Source organism: Mauremys reevesii, linkage group 3 (assembly GCF_016161935.1).
Source record: "Mauremys reevesii isolate NIE-2019 linkage group 3, ASM1616193v1, whole genome shotgun sequence".
Taxonomy (NCBI): Eukaryota; Metazoa; Chordata; order Testudines; family Geoemydidae; genus Mauremys; species Mauremys reevesii.
Window position 1 is genome coordinate 82,795,696 of NC_052625.1, and position 23,357 is coordinate 82,819,052.

The following is a 23,357-nucleotide window of genomic DNA, read 5'->3' on the forward strand; positions in this document are numbered from 1 at the left end:
AGAAAACAGCAGCAGCTCCTAGCCAGCTAGGGAAGAGAGAGAGCCTGCCTTCTTCACAACAAATGTCAGGCCAGGTCAGGGGACAGGGGCTATGGGGAGACAGACAGTGTGGGATCCTGGGGCAGAAAACTGACTTCTGCAATAACCAGCGGTTGTGCTCATGTTGTGACTTGCAGTGAAGTGTACTGAGGGGTGTTTTTTAATGTTAAAAAAATTTTTTTACCTTGCACCAGAAACAATGTACGCACTGTCAATGCTACCCTTGTGCTTTGCATTCCTTGCAGCTGAAACCATCAGCACATCCTCCACACCGGGACAAAGATTTTCCCAGATTAGAAGGCAGAAAAAGAAGACTCGAGACTGACAATATGGAGCTTAGAGCATGGAGGATCACACTGTATGAGAATCTGGTCAGGGAGGACAGGAGAGCATGCAAGGAACATGAGCATGACACGCAAGGTGAGATGCTATGGATTATGAAGGAGAAATCAGACATGTTTGTATGATTGAGGTTCAAGAAAGGCAGCTGGATGCTAGAGTCTCTGCTGCCACCATTGCCCAGTTCTACATCCTCTTCCCCCAAATGTCCTATGAGGTGGGGGGGCAGGGGAAGGGAAGTTCAGTATCACTTGCACTCAACACCAGGGAACGATACAGGGACCAGAAGGTGCCCATTCCCACATCTATGATTGTTACTGCAGTGCATCCGTAAGCAAACTTTCCTTGCCCCCTCCCGCCCCCCATGGTGTTATCAGCCCTTTTGCCCCAGGTTATCTTACTTTTATTTGTTGTCTTTGTATTTTTCTTTGCATAATAAAACTTAACGGATTGAGGAGAAAAGGCTCTTTATTCATTCAACATATGGTGGTCGGTGGGGGTGGAGTTTACAGTGGAGCAAATGCAATGGAGGGGACAGCTTGGTAAGGAACAACACAGATAAGTATCACATTACTCTGGCTCATTGCTGAAACTGGTTTTCAAAGTCTCATGGAGATGCAGAGTCCCTTGATGTGCTCGTTATTACCCTGGTGTCTGGCTGCTCAAAATTGGCTGCCAGGCAATTGACCTCAACCCCACACGCTGGCAGAAACTTTTCTCCTTTTGTTTCACAACAGGCAGCAATAACAGTGGGGATATTGCTTTCACTGAGATCTAAGCTAGTAAGCAAACAATTCCAGTGACCTTTTAAATGTCCAAAGATATGTTCCACCACCATTCTGCACTTAGTCAGCCTCTGGTTGAACTGCTCCTTACTGCTGTCCAGGCTGCCTGTGTACGGCTTCATGAACCATGGGAGTAAGGGGTCGGCTGGGTCTCCCAGGATCATGATAAGCATTTCAATATCCCCAACATTTTGTAGTCTGGAGAGCAGCTTTCTGAACAGATCTGTGTTCCTAAAGATGCGTGCGTCATGCACCTTGCCCGACCATCCCATGTTGATGTTGGTGAAACAGCCTGTTATGCACCAGCGCTTGCAACACCATTGAGAAGTACCCCTTTCAGTTTATGTACTCTTTGGCAAGGTGGTCTGGTGCCAAGATAGGGATATGGGTTCCATCTATCACCCCACCACACTTAGGGAACCCCATCGCAGCAAAGCCATCCACTATGTCCTGCATGTTACCCAGAGTCACTACCCTTCTTAGCAGAAGTCTGTTAATGGCCCTGTTGGATCACAACAGATGCCACGGTGGATTTACCCACTCCAAATTGATGCCCCACTGACCGGTAGCAGTCTGGCATTGCAAGCTTCCACATAGCTATTGCCACTTTGCTTCTCCACTGTCAGAGCAGCTCTCATTCTAGTATTGCTGCACTTCAGGGCTGGGAAAAGCTCTTCCTAGAAAGTGGCCTTATGCATTCAAAAGTTCTGCAGCCACCGTGCATCAGCCCATAGCTGCATAATGATGCAGTCCCACCAGTCAGTGCTTGTTTCCTGGGCCCAGAAATGGCGCTTAACCACATCAACTGTTGCCAGCAACTCTGTCTTCTGGCAGGGTTGCTTGCATGGCATCACATTGTTCTGCGCAGCAGCTCCTGTATCAGCTGTGTAAATACTGCAGGATAAGGCATGAGGTTAGTGTACAGCAGAGCGGGGTCCATGGTTATCGTGCTATGGCGTCTGCACAGGTAACCCTGGTTTATGAAACAGGGCATGGAAAAGGCTTGGTTTGTTTGCTGTTGATTTCAGGGAGGAAGGTAGGTAAGTGCATCATGGGAGGCTAATGCAATGTTCCCATAACCACCTGTGCCAATGCCTTGGTCCCTAAGGCATTGCAAGCCCAACCCAACATTCCACTCGGCTACATGCACTATGGGATAGCTACCCACAGTGCAGTGCTCCGTGTGTTGATGCAAGCTCTGCTGGGGAGGATGCACTCCACCAACACAATGAGCATAGTGTGGACACCCAAGATTGACTTGCTGAAATTGGAGGCTCGATGTCGACTTAACTTCTTAGTGTAGGCCTGGCCTGAGATGTGAAAATTATCTCACCTGTGCCTGCATAGCATTGGATGTGAAAAGGGAGACTGGACTTTGAAATTCTGCCAAAAGTATTAATACAGATAGTTGTAAGTAATATTAAAAGTTTTTATTTGTATTGTTGTAAAATACAAAATGTTATGAATACTGTAACAAAATACAGTAAGACATTTTTCCTTTTGAAACAAATATTTAAGGTGAGAAAAGCTTTTATTTTTTTTTAAAAGCAGAGTGGGGGAAGATAAGAAAGTAGCTTTTTCTCTGAATTACAAGGGGTGAAATCATAGCCCTTTTGAAGTTAATGGAAAAACTTCCTTTGCTATCAATGGGCCAGGCTTTTACCTTTGATCATCTGTTGTCAAAATAACGTACAAGACAACAGTGTATGTGTACAGACGCCTTTGCCTCATCTGGGTATAGCTGTGCAGACTTACCAACTCTCAAGGTTCTGCCTATTTCAGGGCAACTGCAACTGTATTCCTCCTCCATGATCCCTCGAGGGCACTCACTTAAGGTTTCTAACTCCCAGACATCACGTTCCTTAGATGGAGACCTACATCTCACTCCCTTCTGACTAGGGGGTTTCAAGGCTGCACAGCTCCCTGCCTTACTTTCATAATGGCCACAAATCAATTACTGACTTAACTGGCATTGCAAATACATAAATTCACCATGCTGAATTTGTTTCCATTTACCTTTGCTCCAAAATATGTCTTGGGTTTACAGCTACTACGCTGTGGTGGCATTAAATTTTAAATGTGTTCGGTAAATCCTTTCAGTTTTGTTCTTCAACACTTTTAGGTTTTGCTTAGTACCTTTTGCTCTGCAGGCATCTCAAAGGTCTTTATATAAAGCATTGTGTCAGACTGAACAGAGATGATTATGTGCATTCAACAGTACCTTATGCTCAGCCAGATGATTCAGTGATGCCTGCTCTGAGTGGGAAGTTGTTCAGGCCATTGCACAGGAATGGTCTTATTTTGTACAGTTCTCAGTTGCATTAGATGGTTAGGGGAGGGAAGTCAGGAGAAATGTGGGCTCTGATCTTTCTCTAAGGAAGGGGTGATGCAGTAGTAAGCCACTAAACTTTATTTCCTGGCCCCAGGGACATGACATGGGCCCAGGTTACAAACAGTTAATACCTGTCACACAGCAGAGATCCGTAGCCACTAATTCATGCTACACCTCTCTGTGCTCAGTGAATGGGAAGTAGGGTTACGGAATAAGTTGGTAATTCTGTGCAGGACTCAAATGTAGCTGTGTCATTTGTGCTTATCCTGTATGTATGTGTATATATTTTGTATGTACTTGTACTCTTGATCCTGGCATCTCTTTGAAAAAGGGGACACGAAATAGCCCAGCAGGGCAGCCCACCTAAGAAGAGGGAGGTGTAACCTCAAACACTAAGGCTATAGCCACTAAAAGAGACACAGTGTAGCTGCTGTTTGTCAGCAGGAGAGAGAGCTCTCCTGCCGACAAAGCAATGTTCACATCAGCACTTTTCATTGGTAAAACTCTTGTTATTTGGGGTGTGGTTATTTTTAATATCCCTGAATGATAAAAGTTTTGCGACAAAGTGCTGGTGTAGACAAAGACTAAGTAAGGGCCCATTGTCCTCTTGGCTTCTGAAGTGGTCCCTCTGTGGCTTGAGATCTACAGATGGACAAGGAATGAACCAACACATCACTCACCCCTCCCCCAACCACTCCCCACATTAATACCGATCACCCCAGCACTCACTTTTGTATAGTATTTGTCCCATGCTCTGGAACCCCAAGGTGGCCCTTTGAGATACCATTAAGAGGCCTTACCAATGTGACACCATAAACTGAGCCAAGCCACAGGACTTCCATGCAAACTACCCTGGTCCTTGGCATACATCTCCCCAAATTTGAGTATTGAGGTCTGAATCCCATGTGTTCTGAAATAGGGGGCTTATTTAACCCCTGATAGCTTGGACCAGAAACTTTCTACTGTATTATTCTATGTAGCCAAGGATCTGTTTGACAAATGTCTCCTTTCTGACTGGTATAGCCATCATGCCCTCTGTAAAAGCTAAGTAGGACTTGGAGGGACTATGATGAGTTACCAGCAAGTATTTATCCCTTTTTTCCTTTATATTTAAAAAAAAAAAAGTGAACCACCCTCGTGTACCCATGTACTGACATCCATCCTACCAAATACAAGTTATTCTCTTTATGTCAGGGGTCTGATCTTCAGCAGGTGTAAATTGTCCTAGACCCATTGACTGCACTGGACCTAGGACAATTTATTCCAGCTGAGGCTCTGCGCCTCCTGTAACTGTGGAAAGAACTTGCCAGCTCCCTAGGTTTCCTCAGTGATTTCTAGAACCCTCCTGATGTTGGTAAAAATTCAGACATTCATTTGTTTTGTAATTAAGTAATCCAGCTCCGAATAGGCGTATTTCTGGAAAAGGAGATGCTGACATGTTAAAGTAGCAGCTGCAGGCATAACTGTGTGTCCAAGATGCTTTATTGCATTTCATTGCTACTGCTCATAATGAAAACAATTAAGGGGCATAAGTGATATCTCCATTTTATGGGACATGCTTTAGATCTGTATTTAGCCATTCATAATAGTGATGCTTATGCATAAAGTAAGTTATTTTTAATACAAAAGATTTTCTATCCATCTTTACTCAACATTTTCTCTTTTTCCATAGTGCAGCTGCAATATCTTCATTCAGGCTGCTGATTTAAATGGATAGAATAGCTGCAGGTTGTTTTTTTTAAAAACTTGCTTTGGAAGGCTGTGTAAGTATCAAATTCTAATCTTTTCCATTAGTATTTCAGTCCACATTATAATTAAACTAGATCTGTACTAAACTCTACATTTAATTATCTTCCTCCCTCATCCTACTGGAGAACATCACAGCTGTTCCTAAAAAGAGGCATCATTCTAAAGTTAAAAAAAAAAAAACTTTACTGCTTTTTCTAAATTTTTTATTACATTTGTGTAGTATTAAATACATACAATGATCAGAAAGATGGCAGGATAAAATACCTATATTCTGAAAGTTCAGAATTTTTCAAGTCTGCTAATTCTAAGTCATCTTCCCCCTACAATACAATATATAGTTACCAAATATATTCTTCTATTCTGCTGGAGGGGAGGTAAGGAGCCAGCAAGGTACAGTAAAACAAGCAATAAAAACATTGTTTAAAGTGGATTTATTAAAGGTTTATTAATATAAAATGTGACCAAGTACAATTTTTCTGTAAGAATTTTTAATAAAAAACATATCAAAGAAAGGGAGGAGCACTAACTCTCATCAGAGCACAGCAAGGAAAAACCTATTGGGATGAGCAAATTTTTTGCAGTATGTTTACCAGCTGGTCCCAAAGTGTACAATATGCAGTCCACCAAAGGAGGAGGGGAAGAAAGAGCACAGATCAAAGCAGATTATACATTTTTAATCGTTTTAGCAGAGATGTATAAGAATGCTCCTCCCAACATTGTGGAAAATTTCTTAAAGAGCTACAACTATTGAAGTAAAGTTAAAGTTTATGCCTCCTGCTTGGATTTAAAGCATATATTGTGTAGCCAAATATTTCAACGAATAGAAAACACTTAGACTTGAAGTTCTATTAAAACCTGTGAAATGCATGTTAGTGTCATTCAGCAGTTTAAAAAAAAATTCCAAGGACTTAGTCTACCAAAAAAAAAAAAAAGTACAAATCTGCACTATTTTATACATCTGTAGAATTTGTGCTCAAGTTATAATTTTAATGCCAGATGAGTGTAATAGCTCCAACAAGAGTCATTTAGAAACATTAAACTGAACAGCAAAAGTTGTAAATATAATCCAGGATCATAGAAATCTGGCAAAAATAAAAGGAACTGCAGAGTACTAATACAAGACCCATTGTATAGCTTTTTTGGGGGGTGGGGGTACATATCAGAGAGGAATGAAAGAAAGTAAAGAAACTTCTGAACTATTATAAGGCTATGCTACTAAATACACTTAACCTAAGTATGTGTGGCAATTTACCACTTAAACAAAATTGAATGAGGTTTCATCTTTAGTTCATTTTATTACTAGAAGTGGGTATTTGTTTTGAACAAGGCTAGATTTTGAAATTAGTCTTCCATTAGGTTGTACTGAATAACTTTTTACTGCTGTTGATACCAACATATGTCTGTCTACAAAGCAAGCAATACAGGAATATATTAATTTGTAGACTAGGTACTGGAAGAGTTGGAATTTTTTTTTTAAAAAAACACTTAGATCATACAGGACAACATTCCCCAGAAAGAACCAGTACATTTCAGTCTAACTGCCACTGTTAAAGATTACAAACTGTCAAATGTCAGACCAAGGGAGGCCTCAGGGAGTTATAATCTAGCTGGTAGGGACTACCCATCAATTAACCTTGATATAGCTTTGGCATGGACTCAGTAAATAAAATGAGTCAGGTTTTGCCAGCTACCGCAAACAAACATTCTGGGAACCACTTACTGAGGTAAAAGTGAAAGGTCGTAAGCCTTGGGCATCTGAGAGACCATTCACTGGTTGTGCGTAAGGGGAATTAAGGCTTCAAGGCAAGGTAAACACAGTGAGAGTCAGTGTGTAAATCATGCTGCATTTCAGAGATGGCAGTTCAAATGATAGCTATAGTCTGTTTTCTATACTCAACACCAGATGAGGATCATTCAAAAATAGAATGGGAAACCAGCTTGCCAAATGCCCCAACTCCCCCCCGCCCCCAATTCTATTTCTATCTCAGGAGCAAACATCATCTGGATGTTGGACATCACAGAGAACGTATGTATCCACAACGGGAAAGAGCACCAGAAACTAGACTGATTTGTCCTCAAAAGGAATGGCTACTTTAAAAGAGTACAAAGAGCCTTATTGTTCGGCTTTGCCACAAATTATATCAGTTTACTGAACAAACTTAGGTGGGAGTGTCTACTCCTGGAGATACCAACATTTCTGCTAGCAGGAGTTATGTATCGTACCAAGGGAAGCAGTGACCTTTGTAGGTTTGCATTTCCTGAAGATTTTTTTTCTCACTCTGTAACCCAAACCAAGTAATATTCCTGTTTTTTACAAATATTTGCCCCAAAACAGACTTTATTCCACCTCTCGAGTACAGCTGCAGTGCTATTTTAGATCAATTCTTGTGGCAAAACCCTTCCCCCTTCTCAAAAACTAGTGGTAGAGAAATTACTGACAAACTAAATATAAAATATACAAAGTTAATACAATGTTTAATATGCTTATTTTTCCATGCCTTTTTTCATTATACAGTTACCTGAAGGAGGCATGACTGTTGTTTTGGTAGCTTATTTAGAGTAATACCACATCTTGATTTTTGTAGTAACCTATGGAATTGTTTGAGCCATGCTTGCTAGGTTGCTACTGAAAATAGAAACCTGTTCTTCGTAGATTCACTCTTCTAAATATAGGAGGTTTTGATTAAGGTTTTTTTTATTTTGGTCCCTAACACACAAATTGGTAGAAAATTATTCCCCCCCAATACAATAACTATTCAACTTGTAACAGACATTTAAAAAATCCAAAATGAGATCACACTTCTATCACTGAATCATTTTAAAATACAAAATTGCATCTGGTCTTATAAAAATGTTTATACAAAGTCAACACTGAGTTTGAAACTTTTTTAAAAAAAAACACAGATGCTAGTAACTTAACATACAAAGAGAAAGATGCCCCTTTTTCTTTCCAAAAATTGATCTGAACTATTTTGGAGTATCTTTACCAGTTGTCTAGAAAATCAAAGCCAGTCTTCAAGATAACATTGCTTGTATTAATCTGTAAGAGAAACACAAAATTAGATGATTTAAAGAAAATGCTAAAATTAACAGGATCTAATGAACCGACTGTCCCTTAGATCTAAAAGAGTAAAAATTTTATTTACAAAGCCCATAAATCAAGGCAGAGAGTCTACCACCATTTCACTTTCTTCCCATGTATTCCTGCATGCTTGAAAAGCATCTGCACTGGAAAATACTAGACATATGTAACCCACATATGACTGAGGAGCAAAAAGGTATTTCCAATTATCAGAGTAATACTGTGTGTTCTACTGGTCAAAGGATTTCTTTATTCCTTCTTGCTAATTCACACGATGATTATTTTTTCAGGACAGAAGGGGGAGGGGGAGGAGAAAACATACATAACCCATCAACTGTACATTCTGATTCAAACAGATTACTTATTATGTAAGAACAACATTATCTACCCACCTGCTTCCAAGTTCAGAAGGCCACTACTAAGAAATTTAATTGAAATATTGAAATCTTACACACTTTCATACTGCAGGAGTATTACATTTTTGTACCCCTCAGATTTGCTGCCATCATAAAATGAATTTAGGGATTATGAAAGTCAATTACCCTAGAGATGTCATCTTTTTACAAAACAGGTGCAACACAAGATTCCCCACACTGACTTCCCTGTTGATGCACTGAAATTTGGACCAAGAAGAATCACTTTGGGGTCAAGACAATCATATTTGAACCAATTAGGGAAAAAAAAATCCAACACAAGTTACTATGACGGGGTATATTATAACTGGTCATTAATACACACTTCCGCCAGTATTTATCTGCAGGGAGACGCCAAGAAACTCCCCTGCCTCCCTTTTCAAAAAAAGAAATAGCTTCCTAAACATTTTTCATAAGTTTTGGCAGTTGGATAAATATTGAGCAGGGTGTGCAACTTTGACTTTTTGTGGCCTCACGTTACCTCCCTACAAATTTCACAAATAAAACGGCTTATCTCTGATCTGTTGTAAGGAATGAGGCTGTAAACCAAGTACCTTCACTACCTGAGGTGTATAGTGATGCACCACAAACAAATACTAGAGTGTATTAGTGCATAGCCCCTTGAGGCAAGCTGTAGCAAGCAATGAAATAAGCAGTTAAGACATTCATTACCACATCTACACTCCAGTTTGCCTTCTCAACTTCATGTAAGTCTCCTCTGCCACCCATAGCACACACAACTTTGGGATTATAGACAGATGGTGGATGGCCATCTGGAAGAGCAAGGGATGGGGTTAAAACGGATTTAGGCCACGTGAAACGCGTCAGAACCCAGTGCCTCTGCACCAACTGTGCGATGAAGAGCCCTTAATACAGACAGCTCAGCAGAGACACTTGGCTTTCCCAACACTGCTGCCTTTGTGCACCCAGGAGAAAAGGAAACAGTGTCAGAGGACCTCTTCCAATACCTTGATGCAGACACAATAGGCTCCTCTCTCAAACCAGCTTCTGAGCACAGCCCTGGTTCCCATCACCCCAGCATTTGCCCATTAGCTTCTTCCCTCCCAGCATGCCTCCCCCATGACCCCTTAAAACCCGATCTCTTCCCCATAGAATACCCCCGTATCTCCTGTTTGCCCAGCCTGCATCCCTGGCTCTCCAGCCTCATATGCAGAGCACAGCAAGCGAGTCATGTTTGGCAAATAGACCCCCCCAAAAATTCATGAATTTCCCCATCTCATTTTTCAGACTTGCTCTAAGTCAGTGAGCCAGGCTGGTTGCATCAAAAAACTGTAGTAGCTGATAGACCTGAGCAGTTATCTAATTTTGGCTCTCCAAAATAGCTGTTTAAATGTAATGCTTCAAAAGTGGCCTACATCTGAGCTATTTCAGGAATGCAAGGTTATGAAGTTTGGAGTTTGTGGGAACTGTGGTTGTTTAGCTAAAAAAACCTAAAGAAATGAGCGAAAACAGGGTGAAATTTCAAGTGAGGGTTTTTACACAGAAAATTCAATTGTCTTCTGAAGTGTCAAATTTAGAGTCTACATTCAATAATTACAAATGCAAAATTGAGGTTTTAATCTTGCTTTAAGTGAAAATCTCAATGCAACTTTAATTATTGAATTGTTACTAACATCTCCTTAGTGTGGTTTTTAAAGAAAACTGTTCAGTGCCAAAATAATGTTACAGTATTTGTTATATAAAATTTTATATATGTAATATTAATCTGAGGGCCTTCTGCCTTGAAGGATACAAAATTCATTACAATGGTGTTTGAAGTGATTCCTGTACAGTGGAACTTGTATATCTGTTTGTAAAGTAGCCACCTCCAGGAGACATCAGCACACACTACACAAGCAGGAAGAGGTAACAGTGAAAAAGGGGAGGCGTCTTTCCTAGTATTTGGTTTTTAAACTTATTTCTTTCTTTCCTCTCCCCATTACTTAGGTTGGATGCTAACCAAACTCATATCCTGTTGTGCCTTTCCTTTTCTCAGACGAGCAGCTGCTTTTCAAATAGTTCCTAACAGGCAGCTGAGTTGCTTTCAAGATGGTTTTTGAGTTGAAAAGGCTATCACGAACTTGCTCTATTCCTGCTTTAGCCTTTTCAACAGAATGCATTTGAAAGCAGCCCCACTGGCGAAGTGACGGCTGGGCAGCACAGGGAGGGGGAAAAGTTTTAAAAACAAATCTAGCTTCTTCCCAGCTGCTTCAACTCATCTATTATGTTGTCTTTAGTTTAGAGAACTTCCCTTGTTCACCCAAGTACCCTAATTTCTAGTATCAGAGGGGTAGCCGTGTTAGTCTGGATCTGTAAAAGCAGCAAAGAATCCTGTGGCACCTTATAGACTAACAGACGTTTTGCAGCATGAGCTTTCGTGGGTGAATACCCACTTCGTCGGATGCAAGTTGCCACAGGATTCTTTGCTGCTTCTAATTTCTAGTTTCACTTGGAAAAGCTTTAAACTACAGGAGTATCAAATGAGTGTGAGACTTGCTATTCCAAGTGCAAAATAAGCCTACATGTTCCTTATTTTCAACTGGTTATGGTAAACTCTCATTTACTGTCCTAACTGTTCATAGACTTTAAGGTCAGAAGGGACCATTATGATCATCTAGTCTGACCTCCTGCACAACGCAGGCCACAGAATCTCACCCACTCCTGTAACAAACCCCTAACCTATGTCTGAGTTACTGAAGTCCTCAAATTGTGGTTTGAAGATCTCAAGCTGCAGAGAATCCTCCAGCAAGTGACCTGTGCCCCATGCTGCAGAGGAAGGTGAAAAACCTCCAGGGCCTCTGCCAATCTGCCCTGGAGGAAAATTCCTTCCCGACCCCAAATATGGCGATCAGTTAAACCCTGAGCATGTGAGCAAGACTCACCAGCCAGCACCCAGGAAAGAATTCTCTGTGGTAACTCAGATCCCATCCCATCTAACATCCCATCACAGACCACTGGGCATACGTACCTGCTGATAATCAAAGATCAGTTGCCAAATTAATTGCCAAAATTGTACAGTTTGTCTTTAGTCAGCTGCTGTGTTCTATTCAGAAAGGGTTGCCATTTCAGAGGTGAATTGGTTTTGAGTGTTTACTGGATAAGAGGCATTATGTAACTATACGATATTAGGTATTACTATATTAAAAATACCCATTACAGAAATAGACAAATTGGTGCATTGGTTGAATGGATTTCTTCAATCCGCAGCATAAAAAAAAAAAAGACAACAAGCTTAGCTAGGGTTTAGTGCTCCATAGAATCCCTAATCTTCTTGAGTGACCTCATTGGACTTGTGTTACATACTCTCAAAAATTAAAGATAATGGATTAAATAGTGGTCCTTACCTGTCCAAATGTCTGTGGGTCTGAAAGCATCGTGCCATCGGCATCTTCATTTTTTGACCCTGCAGATGCCAGTTGTTCCGGTTGCTCAGGAAGAAAGATGTCATCTGGAGTGCTAGTAGAGGGCTGACTGGGTCGAGGTTTCTCCCATTCTAGGGATGTGGCAGGAAGGCTTGGGGTGACAAAATTTTCTTGTTTAGCTATGCTGGACTTCTCAGCTTTAGTTGTCTCTTTTGGAGCAGACTCTTGCCTGTAATATGTTGGAAGGGACTTCTCTCCTTTCTCCATAGATTTGATCTGGCTGGGGGTTAAGGACTGGAACTCAGACTGTTCACCTTCAACCTTTGAGCGCTCTGCATTTATCTTCCAGAAAGATGACTCTTCTTCCTTCCTGGGTGGTATTAGCCCATCGGAGCTAAGTGCCTTATTACCCTGAGAAGATTTGGGGGCCTGGACACCGGGAGCTGCTTTGACTAGTTGCCTCTGTTCATTTTGTGAACCTTGTTCTTGTATAGACAGAGATGCAACACTGAACTCCATTTGACTCTATAGGGATTAAAGGAAAAAACAACGTATTTCAAATCTCTTTACAAAGACAAAAATAATTACATTATGTTTGAGATCAGAGGCGTGTAATTGGCTATTTAAGTTACTACAAGGATGGTGCGTATATATATATATATATGTTAACATTTGCACCTGTGCCAAAGGGCTTTTAGAACAGGACCAACGAACAGAAAGGCAGTTTTCTTCCAAGCTTCTACCCCCACAAACTACTGAATGAAGAAACTGACAAAATTAAGTCTCAGAACCCCTTTGCAGGCCACACAGTAGAGGGGAGGTAATCGCATACATTTGAGTAATCTGATTCTGTCCAAGAATAGACAGTGGCATATGCAGACAGTATAGTCCAATGAAAAAGTGTTATAAATCCACATAAAACTATTTAAAGGATAATGGATATGTTTAGAAAGGCGTAGAAAGTACACCTCTACCTCGATATAACGCTGTCCTCAGGAGCCAAAAAAATCTTACTGCGTTATAGGTGAAACCGCGTTATATTGAACTTGCTTTGATCCACCAGTGCGCGCAGCCCCGCCCCTCCGGAGCACTGCTTTACCGCGTTATATCCGAATTCGTGTTATATCGGGTCACGTTATATCAAGGTAGAGGTGTACCTTTAATAGGACTTCTAAGCTGAGAAACTTTATAATGTTGTGTATCAGGCAAACAAGTTTCCATTACCTTCATTGAAGGTCTAATAATGGGTTAGACATTACAACTTCATCTAATTCTAAATAGTGGGACATATTTATTTAACTATTTAATTAGCATGTATAGTAACAGGCATTTTATCAGTTCATTGTTTTTAAAATTAAGAGCAACAGCTTTACAAAAAGCAACAAATGTACACTTATTTCAGTTACAACATTTTGTAACTTTGTGGTTATATTGTTTTGTACTACTACCCTCAGTGTAATTAATTCCCAAGAGATCTCATTTTATCAATGGATAAAGAAAACACAGCTATAGTTGGTGTGACCAGTGATCTTTCAAAAATAATGTAGAATGTCAGAAGTGATTTGACTTTGAAAAGCAACAATCGCATTAGTTACTTTACATATGAGTAGTTTATTACTGTAATATGTTGCTGGTACCCCGACAGTACTCCAGAGGGCACAAATAATTTGAGAGAGACAATTTAGATTTTGTTTTTGTAAAAGACTGGTTTTACAAAACTTACACATTAAAATGCTTTACATATGAGTAGTTTATTACTGTAATATGTTGCTGGTACCCCGACAGTACTCCACAGGGCACAAATAATTTGAGAGAGACAATTTAGATTTTGTTTTTGTAAAAGACTGGTTTTACAAAACTTACACATTAAAATGCTTTCATGTCATGTTTCAGTGAACATGTTTTTACTCAAATATTTCTTTGCCGTGCTATGATCCAGAACACAACAGTACCGTAATGAGTGCCAGGAAGAGAAACAAGTCTAGTTATACTGTCCAACACAAACAGTAAACAAACAGCAAAAACAGTGAAAAGTAAATTAGATTTATAAAATCATTACAAACCTAACACTACATGGTCTTAATGGGAAAAGTAAGGAGTTTTGTAAAATGAGTTTTTAGAAAAGCATGGATGGTATCCCTCTTCCAACACGAACCTTCTGTGACAAATCTGCTAAGCATTAGACTAACATTTCTACCACCCCCTACCCCACTGCACATTTGTTGTCTTCTGGCCAGATAAGTAAAGAAAGCAGATTCAGAAACTCCAAGAAAAGACCATGAACCAGGAAGTGACTGGACACTTTTGGGAAGCAGCAGCAGCATGGTTATCCAGAGCTGCAGGGAATGGATGTGCAGGGTGAAACACAGAGGGAGCTGAAGCCAAAGTAAGGCCAGAGTAAGGCCTGGTCTGGCTGTCTGAACTCAGACAGCCACTGGACCTCTGCCTTCCACTCCAGCAGCAGCTTTTCCTCCTTTGCCTCACAGATATGACACAGGACACAGCAGGCAGCTATAACCATTGGGGTATTTTTCTCACTGAGCTCCAATCTTGTAAGTAAACACCAGCTTCCCTTCAATCTTATCTACCAAAAGTGTATTCAACTGTTATTCTGCAGCTGCTGAGCTGGTAGTTGAATCTTTCCTTGGTGCTGTTGAAGTGGCCGGCATATGGCTTCATGACCCAGGAGAGCAAGGGGTAGCCTGGGTCCCCCAGTTTCACTATTGGCATTTCAACATCACCAATGGTAATCCACTGGTCAGGAAAGAAAGTCCTTGCTTGCAGCTTTCTAAACAATCCTGTGTTCTTAAAGATGTGAGCATCATGCACCTTCCCTGACGAGCCAGCACTGATGCTGGTGAAGTGTCCCCGGTAAGCCACACTTGCATAACCATAGAAAAGTAGCCCTTTCTATTGATGTACTGTGGCAAGGTGGGCTGGTGTAAAAATAGGAATATTTGTGGTTGTGATGGGTTCGGTCACAGAGATCCCCTTGGGACAGTCACCTGACATGCTGAAATTACCCTTGAGCCTGTTTTTCTTGCCAGCTTGGGACTTCCAGAACCCTGCCTTGTTGAGCCACACACGCTAGCCTGCTGCAACACAGACCCAGGTCTGGTCCATGCCCCCAAAGCTGCAGGCTTTAAGTGAAAACAGCTCTGTCTACCTGACTCCAGCACCCAGACACCAAGCTCCCAATGGGATCCAAACCCCAAATAAATCTGTTTTACTCTGTATAAAGCTTATACAGGGTAAACTCATAAATTGTCTGCCCCTCTATAACACTGATAGAGAGATATGCACAGCTGTTTGTTCCCCCAGGTAATCAATCACTTACTCTGGGTTCATTAATAAACAAAAGTGATTTTATTAATTATAAAAAGTAGGATTCAAGTAATAAGGCATCTACTACTCCACTGCAGTTGCTGCAAATCCATCCACCATCCTATGCATTGCGGAGAGTCACAGTCCTACATAGCAGGAGACAATTAAGGCTCTGCACACTTGCATGACAAATGGACTACACAATGGATTTTCCAACTCCAAAATGATTTCCCACTGACAGGTAGCAATCCAACACTGCAAGTTCCCACAGAGTAATCTCCCCTCACTTTTCAACCATCAGTGTAGCTCTCATTCTTGTGTCCCTGCCCTGGACAGCTGGGGTGAGCTAAGTATACAGATCCAGGAATGTAGCCTTGCGCATCCAAAAGTTCTACAGCTGCTGCTCTTCATCTCAACCCTGCATTACAATGCGATTCCACCAGTCAATGCTTATTTCTTGGGCCCAGAAGTGATGCTCCATCACCTGAAGCTGCTCTGTGAACACTAACAACCACCTTGAACTGGTTCTCACTATGTTCCACAGCAATCTGTCCTCCACAAAATCATCCTGTGGCTCTTTCTACTGCTTTGCAAATACTGGAGGATCACATGTCCTGTGTTTGCAACACTCATGACAATAGTGCAGAGCTGTGCAGGCTCAATGCTTCTGTCAGAGATGGCAGACAGCAAACAGTGCCATGCAGGTTTGTGGGATTTAAAAAAAAAGACACAAATTATGGGGTGGAGACTGTTACATGCTGGGAAGTTGACTCCTTGCTCCCAGTCATACCTGCATGACTCATTTCTGCCCCACCACACATTGCCAAAATTTCCCAAAATACAGTGTGCTTGATGATGGCAAGTTGCAACTGATGGTACATTGCACTGTGCATTGACACAAGCACTCCTGGTGAATATGCCCGGCACCAGCGCAACATGCCAAGAATGCACATGCATGAGCGATATACTAACTGCAGTGCATAAGAACATAAGAAAGGCCGTACCGGGTCAGACCAAAGGTCCATCTAGCCCAGTATCCGTCTACCGACAGTGGCCAATGCCAGGTGCCCCATAGGGAGTGAACCTAACAGGCAATGATCAAGTGATCTCTCTCCTGCCATCCATCTCCATCCTCTGACGAACAGAGGCTAGGGACACCATTCTTACCCATCCTGGCTAATAGCCATTTATGGACTTAGCCTCCATGAATTTATCCAGTCCCCTTTTAAACATTGTTATAGTCCTAGCCTTCACAACCTCCTCAGGTAAGGAGTTCCACAAGTTGACTGTGCGCTGCGTGAAGAAGAACTTCCTTTTATTTGTTTTAAACCTGCTGCCTATTAATTTCATTTGGTGACCCCTAGTTCTTGTATTATGGGAATAAGTAAATAACTTTTCCTTATCCACTTTCTCAACATCACTCATGATTTTATATACCTCTATCATGCCCCCCCTTAGTCTTCTCTTTTCCAAACGGAAGAGTCCTAGCCTCTTTAATCTTTCCTCATATGGGACCCTCTCTAAACCCCTAATCATTTTAGTTGCTCTTTTCTGAACCTTTTCTAGTGCTAGAATATCTTTTTTGAGGTGAGGAGACCACATCTGTACACAGTATTCGAGATGTGGGCGTACCATGGATTTATATAAGGGCAATAATATATTCTCAGTCTTATTCTCTATCCCCTTTTTAATGATTCCTAACATCCTGTTTGCTTTTTTGACCGCCTCTGCACACTGCGTGGACATCTTCAGAGAACTATCCACGATAACTCCAAGATCTTTTTCCTGACTCGCTGTAGCTAAATTAGCCCCCATCATGTTGTATGTATAGTTGGGGTTATTTTTTCCAATGTGCATTACTTTACATTTATCCACATTAAATTTCGTTTGCCATTTTGTTGCCCAATCACTTAGTTTTGTGAGATCTTTTTGAAGTTCTTCACAATCTGCTTTGGTCTTAACTATCTTGAGTAGTTTAGTATCATCTGCAAACTTTGCCACCTCACTGTTTACCCCTTTCTCCAGATCATTTATGAATAAATTGAATAGGATTGGTCCTAGGACTGACCCTTGGGGAACACCACTAGTTACCCCTCTCCATTCTGATAATTTACCATTAATTCCTACCCTTTGTTCCCTGTCCTTTAACCAGTTCTCAATCCATGAAAGGACCTTTCCTTTTATCCCATGACAGCTTAATTTACGTGGCTTTATGCCAACGTAACTTGAGTCGACCAAAGTCTGTAGTGTAGATATGGCCTAGGCAGCATCAGAAGCCAGGGAACTGCTGTGAAGCAGGGTGTTGAAAATGCAGCTAGGACCATGTCTGTGTGGGATATATGGGCAAGAAGCTGGTACAGAGATCTCCCAATAAGGATACACAACTGATCCTGGCCTGGAAATGTGCAAGCTCCTATTTGCTCTGAATAGGGACTGGACTGGAGAGGGCACCCTAGGCACTAGCCCTGAAGAGCCCTAACCCCTCGACTGGACTGCCCCAGAGGCCAAAACAAGAACTGCTATTGCTTACTGTGACCCATCAGGGCTAGTGCCTACAAGGTCTAGCAGCTGAAGTGCCTTCAGCCCTTTACACCAGTCACACTACTGATAACCTAAAGCAGAGGTGGGCAAACTACGCCCCACGGGCCACATCTGGCCCATGGGACCGTCCTACCCAGCCCTTGAGCTCCCGGCCAGGGATGCTAGCCCAGCCCCTGGCCCCTCCCCCACAGCCTCAGCTTGCCATGCCGCCAGTGCTCTGGGCGGCTGGGCTGCGAGCTCCTGCTGGGGAGTGCAGCTGCGAGAGCTGCCGGCTGGGCAGTGCGGCTGCCAGTTCTGGTGCTCTGAGCGGCATGGTAAGGGGGGAGAGAGCGGGGGGGTTGGATAAGGGGCAGGGTGTCCCGGGGGCAGTCAGGGGACAGGGGGCCTGTCCGGGGGTGGGGGTGTGGATAGGGATCAGAGCAGTCAGAGCACAGGGGGAGTTGGATGAGGGTGCAGTCCTGGGGGGGTGATTAGGGGACGGGAAGTGGGAGGGTTTGGATAGGGGGCAGGGGCCAGGCTGTTTGGGGAGGCACAGCCTTCCCTACCCAGCCCTCCAGTTTCAGAACCAAATGTGGCCCTCAGGCCACAAAGTTTGCCCACCCCTGACCTAAAGGTTTGCTGTACCACAGCACTGATCAGCTATTCCAATTACATTTAACTAAAAATAGTTAAGTCTTACTTTTGAGGCTCACCTTTCAAGGTCCCTTCCAGTTCTAGGAGATTGGTATATCTCCAATTATTACCTTATTACTAAAGATTATATGCATTAACATTATTCCCATTGCATGTCACGTGTCAGTCTACCTTTTTAAATACATGAGATGGTGTCCTCAGGCATAAATATAATCCCATAAGATCTCATTTTCATTGGGAATGTGTTGGGGCTCAATTCTGCACTTCTTGTACACATGAAACTTCCCTGGAGTTCAAAGGGAGAGTGTGTTGATCATGCATTTCTTGCACAAAACTAACTCCTATTTTTCAGAGGTCTGTAAAATTAAAAGTGTGAATCTTAATTAGGGATAACTAATTGTCACAATAGTGCACATTTTGCTTTGCACTGGTCAGTAGTCTGCTACATAGAACTGATTCATGAATTAGCATCTGAACTCTCCAGAGAACTGGATCAATTTAATGGCTTTACACATCCTACACAATTTACATGCAGGCGAGCAACACTTAACTGATAGCCTCAGTCTTGTAGTTCCACGATTAATTCATGGAGTGCTCTGTCTTATCAAACGATGCAGAACACAATCAACATGGGACTAATTATAGAACAGTCACCATGGGTGAGAGTGAAAGGACATAAACTTCTCTGATCATGCCACTTGAACAAATCTCTCAATGAAAAAGCAAAAGAACAAAAACAAAAACTTACAATGCTGCAAAAGGTTTTGTTTTTGTTTTTAAAAGGCACATCAGTGTGTTATTAGTAAAAGATTTCCCCTCATTACTAATAAAGGTAAAAGCTGCAGAAGCAGATTGCTACTGCCATAGCACTGAGGATATTCACCTTGTGTGCCACTACAAAGTCACTTAGGAATACTATCCTGGAGAGATTCTACAATCCTGAATCCCAAGTTCATGTTTTATGATTTTGTTTTGTACAGTAATCATTTGTTTCCACCACATATTCTTGTTTCTAGTTAACTCTCCATTCTTTCTTAACTAAACCTACTTTTGTTTTACCATGAGTACTCACAAGTGCTGTGAGACTTTACAGGATTGGTGATTTAAGGTAAAACTGGTAAACTGAGGTACACTACTCTGAGGGTAGAGGATCAGTGAGTAACCTGTGTCAGGGGCTGCATACTACAGGGGAACGATTCAATGAGACTCGGGGACCAGGTTGCACCTATTGTTAAGCTGGGCATAGCCCAGAGGAGAGTGCTTGAGTGGCTAAAAGGATAGTGGTGTTAGGAAGCTGATGCACAGGCAAGACCCCATCATGCTGGAGGCAGGAGGTAACAACATGACACACAGTCCTGCATACCCTAAGAACTGTCACACTCCTCTTCTTTCAAGTTTCAGGAGATCAGGTTTCTGGTTCAAAACCCATCACTTTGAAAACCAGAACAAAGGTCTTAGAAGGATTTAAAAACAAAAAAAACCAACAAAGACTATTTTCCAGCTATGAATTTCATTTTCAAATCTTTTGCAATTTAGCCCTGCCAATCCTGTAATACAAACATCATGACTAGGGCCCTACCAAATTCACGGTCCGTTTTGGACAATTTCATGGCCACAGGATTTTAAAAATTATAAATTTCAGATATTTAAATCTGAAATTCCATGGTATTGTAACTGTGGGGTCCTGACCCAAAACGGGGTTGGGGGGGGTTGTAAGGCTATTGTAGGGGGGCTGTGATACTGCCACCCTTACTTCTGTGCTGCTGCTGATGGCAGCACTGCCTTCAGAGCTGGACTCCCAGCCAGCAGTCGAGGGAGGTTCCCAGAAATGAGTCTGATCCAGCCTCAGGAGCAACCTGTGGTCCTGATCCTCCCCAGCCCATCTGGGACAAGCAGCTGGAGCCCAGCACACAGTAGGAGCCCCCAGCTGGGGCACCCCCAGCTCTGCCCCTTCTCAGCTCCAGACCCAGCACTTGGTAATTAAAGGGGCCCTGACCATGGGGCACTGGCAGTCACCCACTTGCCCACATGTAAGGCCATACTCCCTCCCCCATCCCATGCCACCCTCATCTCTGTGCTGCTGCTGGAGGCGACGCTGCCTTCAGAGCTGGGCTTCCCACCAGCAGCCACTGTTCTCTGGCTGCCCAACTCTATAAAATCTGGTCTCGGGGTAGATCAGATTTCACGGTCCACGATGCATTCTTCACAGCTGTGAATTTGGTAGGGCCCTAATCATGACTAAGGCTAAGATTTAGTCATTGGTATTTTTGGTAAAAGTCACGGACAGGTCACAGGCAATAAATAAAAATTCACAGCCCAAGACCTGCCCATGACTTTTACCAAAAACACCAGTGACTAAAACTCTACTTCTGGGGTCCCGCTGCTCAGGGGGACCCCTATTGGGGCAGGGCCCTACTCCAGTGCTGGGGGTTGACTGCCCCCTGCTCCCAGGGACCACTCTCGGATGGTCTCTGGGTGGTCCCTGGAGCTGGGTGCCCTGCTCAGACACTCCTCCGGGCTGCCCCCACGACCACTGCTTGGGTGGTCCGCAGGACCAGCTGCACTGGCCTCTGCTAGGGTGGTCCCCAGAGCCAGCTGGCCATGGCCTCCTGAGCAGTGGCTGGCCCTGGGTGGCTCCAGCAGCGGCCGGTGCAGCTGGCCATGGCATCAGCTGCTCTGGGGGCCTTGAAGTCAGCTGCTGCGGAAGTCACGGAGGTTGTGGAAGTCACAAAATCTGTGACTTCCGCAACCTTCATGAAAGAATCGGAGCCTTAATGACATGACAGATGGCTCTTAACTACATTCAATCAAGTTTCCTGTAGTGGATAATCTGTAAAAGAGGACACTCTATGTTTGCCTTTCTTAGTTTTGTAAGACAGACCTACTGTGCATTTAGGTTTGTGTTAAACATGTTGGAGGCCAAGCTATTCTCAACAAGATGTTTTTACAATGAAGGACTGGCACACGTAAAGTCATCATGCTAATGGCCATCTTTCTTTCTTCTAGTAAACAATGCAGGATGTTAGGAGAACTTGCTTCTGAGAAGAAAGTTTTATGCTTAAGACACAGGACTAGTCAGGAAGCCTGGATTCATTCCCCAGCTCTGCCAAAGATTCTGTGTGATCTTGAGCAAGTCAATCTCTGAGCCTCAGTTCCTCATCAGTAAAATGGAAAAAATTCTTCCTTTCTCCCATCCTTTGTCTTTTTGCTTATTTTTGTAAGCTCTTCTGCCTGGGGACCGTCTCTTGTTACATGTTTGTTCATGCCTAACGCAATGGCATCCCAATCTCAAGTTGGGGACTCTGGATGCTATCATCATTCAAATAATAATAAAAATAATGATAATAATAATAAATAATCTTAAGCATGCACAGATGTGCCAATGGAAAGCTTAATGTCAACAAGTGTAAGAATAAAAGAAAAAGGACTGAAGCAAAGATGTTACAATTAATTCATATTAAAAGGAAAGTATAAAACATGGCCACATATGGAAAGCAGTGGTTTTACAGCAGCTAGGGCAGAGACTGGAAGTCAAGATTCCTTCACTTTATTCCTATTTTCACCGCTAAACCATTATGTGATTTTATACCAGTCAACCTATCCAGGCTTCATTTTCTCGGTATAACTGAATACCACCTTTTATTTCCCAAGAGTTTGGCAAAGATTAATACTTGTAAAACATTTTTTAATCTGTGCATGAATGGCAATAAAAGTGCTCAGTATTAGTTCAAAATGCCTGGATTTTAAGTTAGAGTTTTCCAATAAAGTTGAAAGTGAAATTAAAGTTCCCCAGAATTTTAAATAAATAAAAAAGAAGCAAACAGACCTTAAAAGGGAGGTGAGACTCCACATAAGCACAATGCAGCCATAAGCACAAGGTGATAAACACTAGTTTCGGTGGTGAGATCATCAGGCACATAGTGTACATGTTAAGAGTGCACCATACCCTTATAGAGCCTGACATAATCTTACTGTATAAAACTAGATCTTGGTTCATAAAGTCTACACTAAAAAAACGGAAAGACTAAAAGACACCTAAGAGCTATTTTTATATCTTATTCACTTACCAGAAACGTGTAGGATTTTACTAAGCAGATGAGCACACAGCCAAAATAAACTGTTTAGCTTGGCAGTCTCAAGACATCTAAGTTGTTGAGACAAAGGCTTCAGAAACACTGTCAAAAGAAAGCTCATTTTAAGCAGTGCCTAGTATATTAAGAAGCAAAATAATAAAGCCCAGTTTACTCAAAAGACAAAAATAATTAAATTAATTAAAATAAGGACCTCAACTTGCTGAAGAAACAGAACAAACATGGAACCAAAATAGCACAGCCGTGCTCAACAGCAATGATATAAAGGTTAAGGATTAAAACCTCCAAGCCAACAAAGAATCAACAGGAAAAAAAACAAAAAAACAAAAAAAAACCCAACCAACCAGTCATTCAAGACTAAAAATACTTTGAGTCTATGTCCAAAATAAAATACATGAGATGCACATTACATAACTTCAGAGATAGTTGATATTGCAAAATATGAAACAGCAAAGTCACCGGCACAAATGTGTCTTTGACTTATTGTCAATTACAAGTATGGCCTAAATCCAAATATGTCTTATGTCCATATTGCTAGTATTTAGTAAAAATACAGTCCTAGCAATGAAGAATATCTGGCCAACATCTAACTTGGATAATTATATTCTGCCTATCAAAGGACCTAACTACATTGAGACTAAAATTGCTATTTACAATCAATGTCTGA

At 42.0% G+C, this 23,357-nt stretch overlaps 1 protein-coding gene across 3 annotated transcripts in view; it reads right to left on the reverse strand.

Annotated features, from left to right (window-relative positions):
• Positions 1-5,658: 5,658 nt before the first annotated feature.
• C3H1orf198 (chromosome 3 C1orf198 homolog) overlaps positions 5,659-23,357 on the reverse strand; it is a 33,989-nt gene continuing 16,290 nt past the window's right edge. For all 3 annotated transcript variants that reach the window (XM_039528563.1, XM_039528562.1, XM_039528564.1), the window contains 2 exons: positions 12,084-12,626; positions 5,659-8,284 (listed from right to left, as the gene is read on the reverse strand). In XM_039528563.1, coding sequence (XP_039384497.1) covers positions 8,228-8,284; positions 12,084-12,626 — 600 coding nt within the window. In that variant the 3' untranslated portion in view covers positions 5,659-8,227. The remainder of the gene's footprint in view (positions 8,285-12,083; positions 12,627-23,357) is intronic.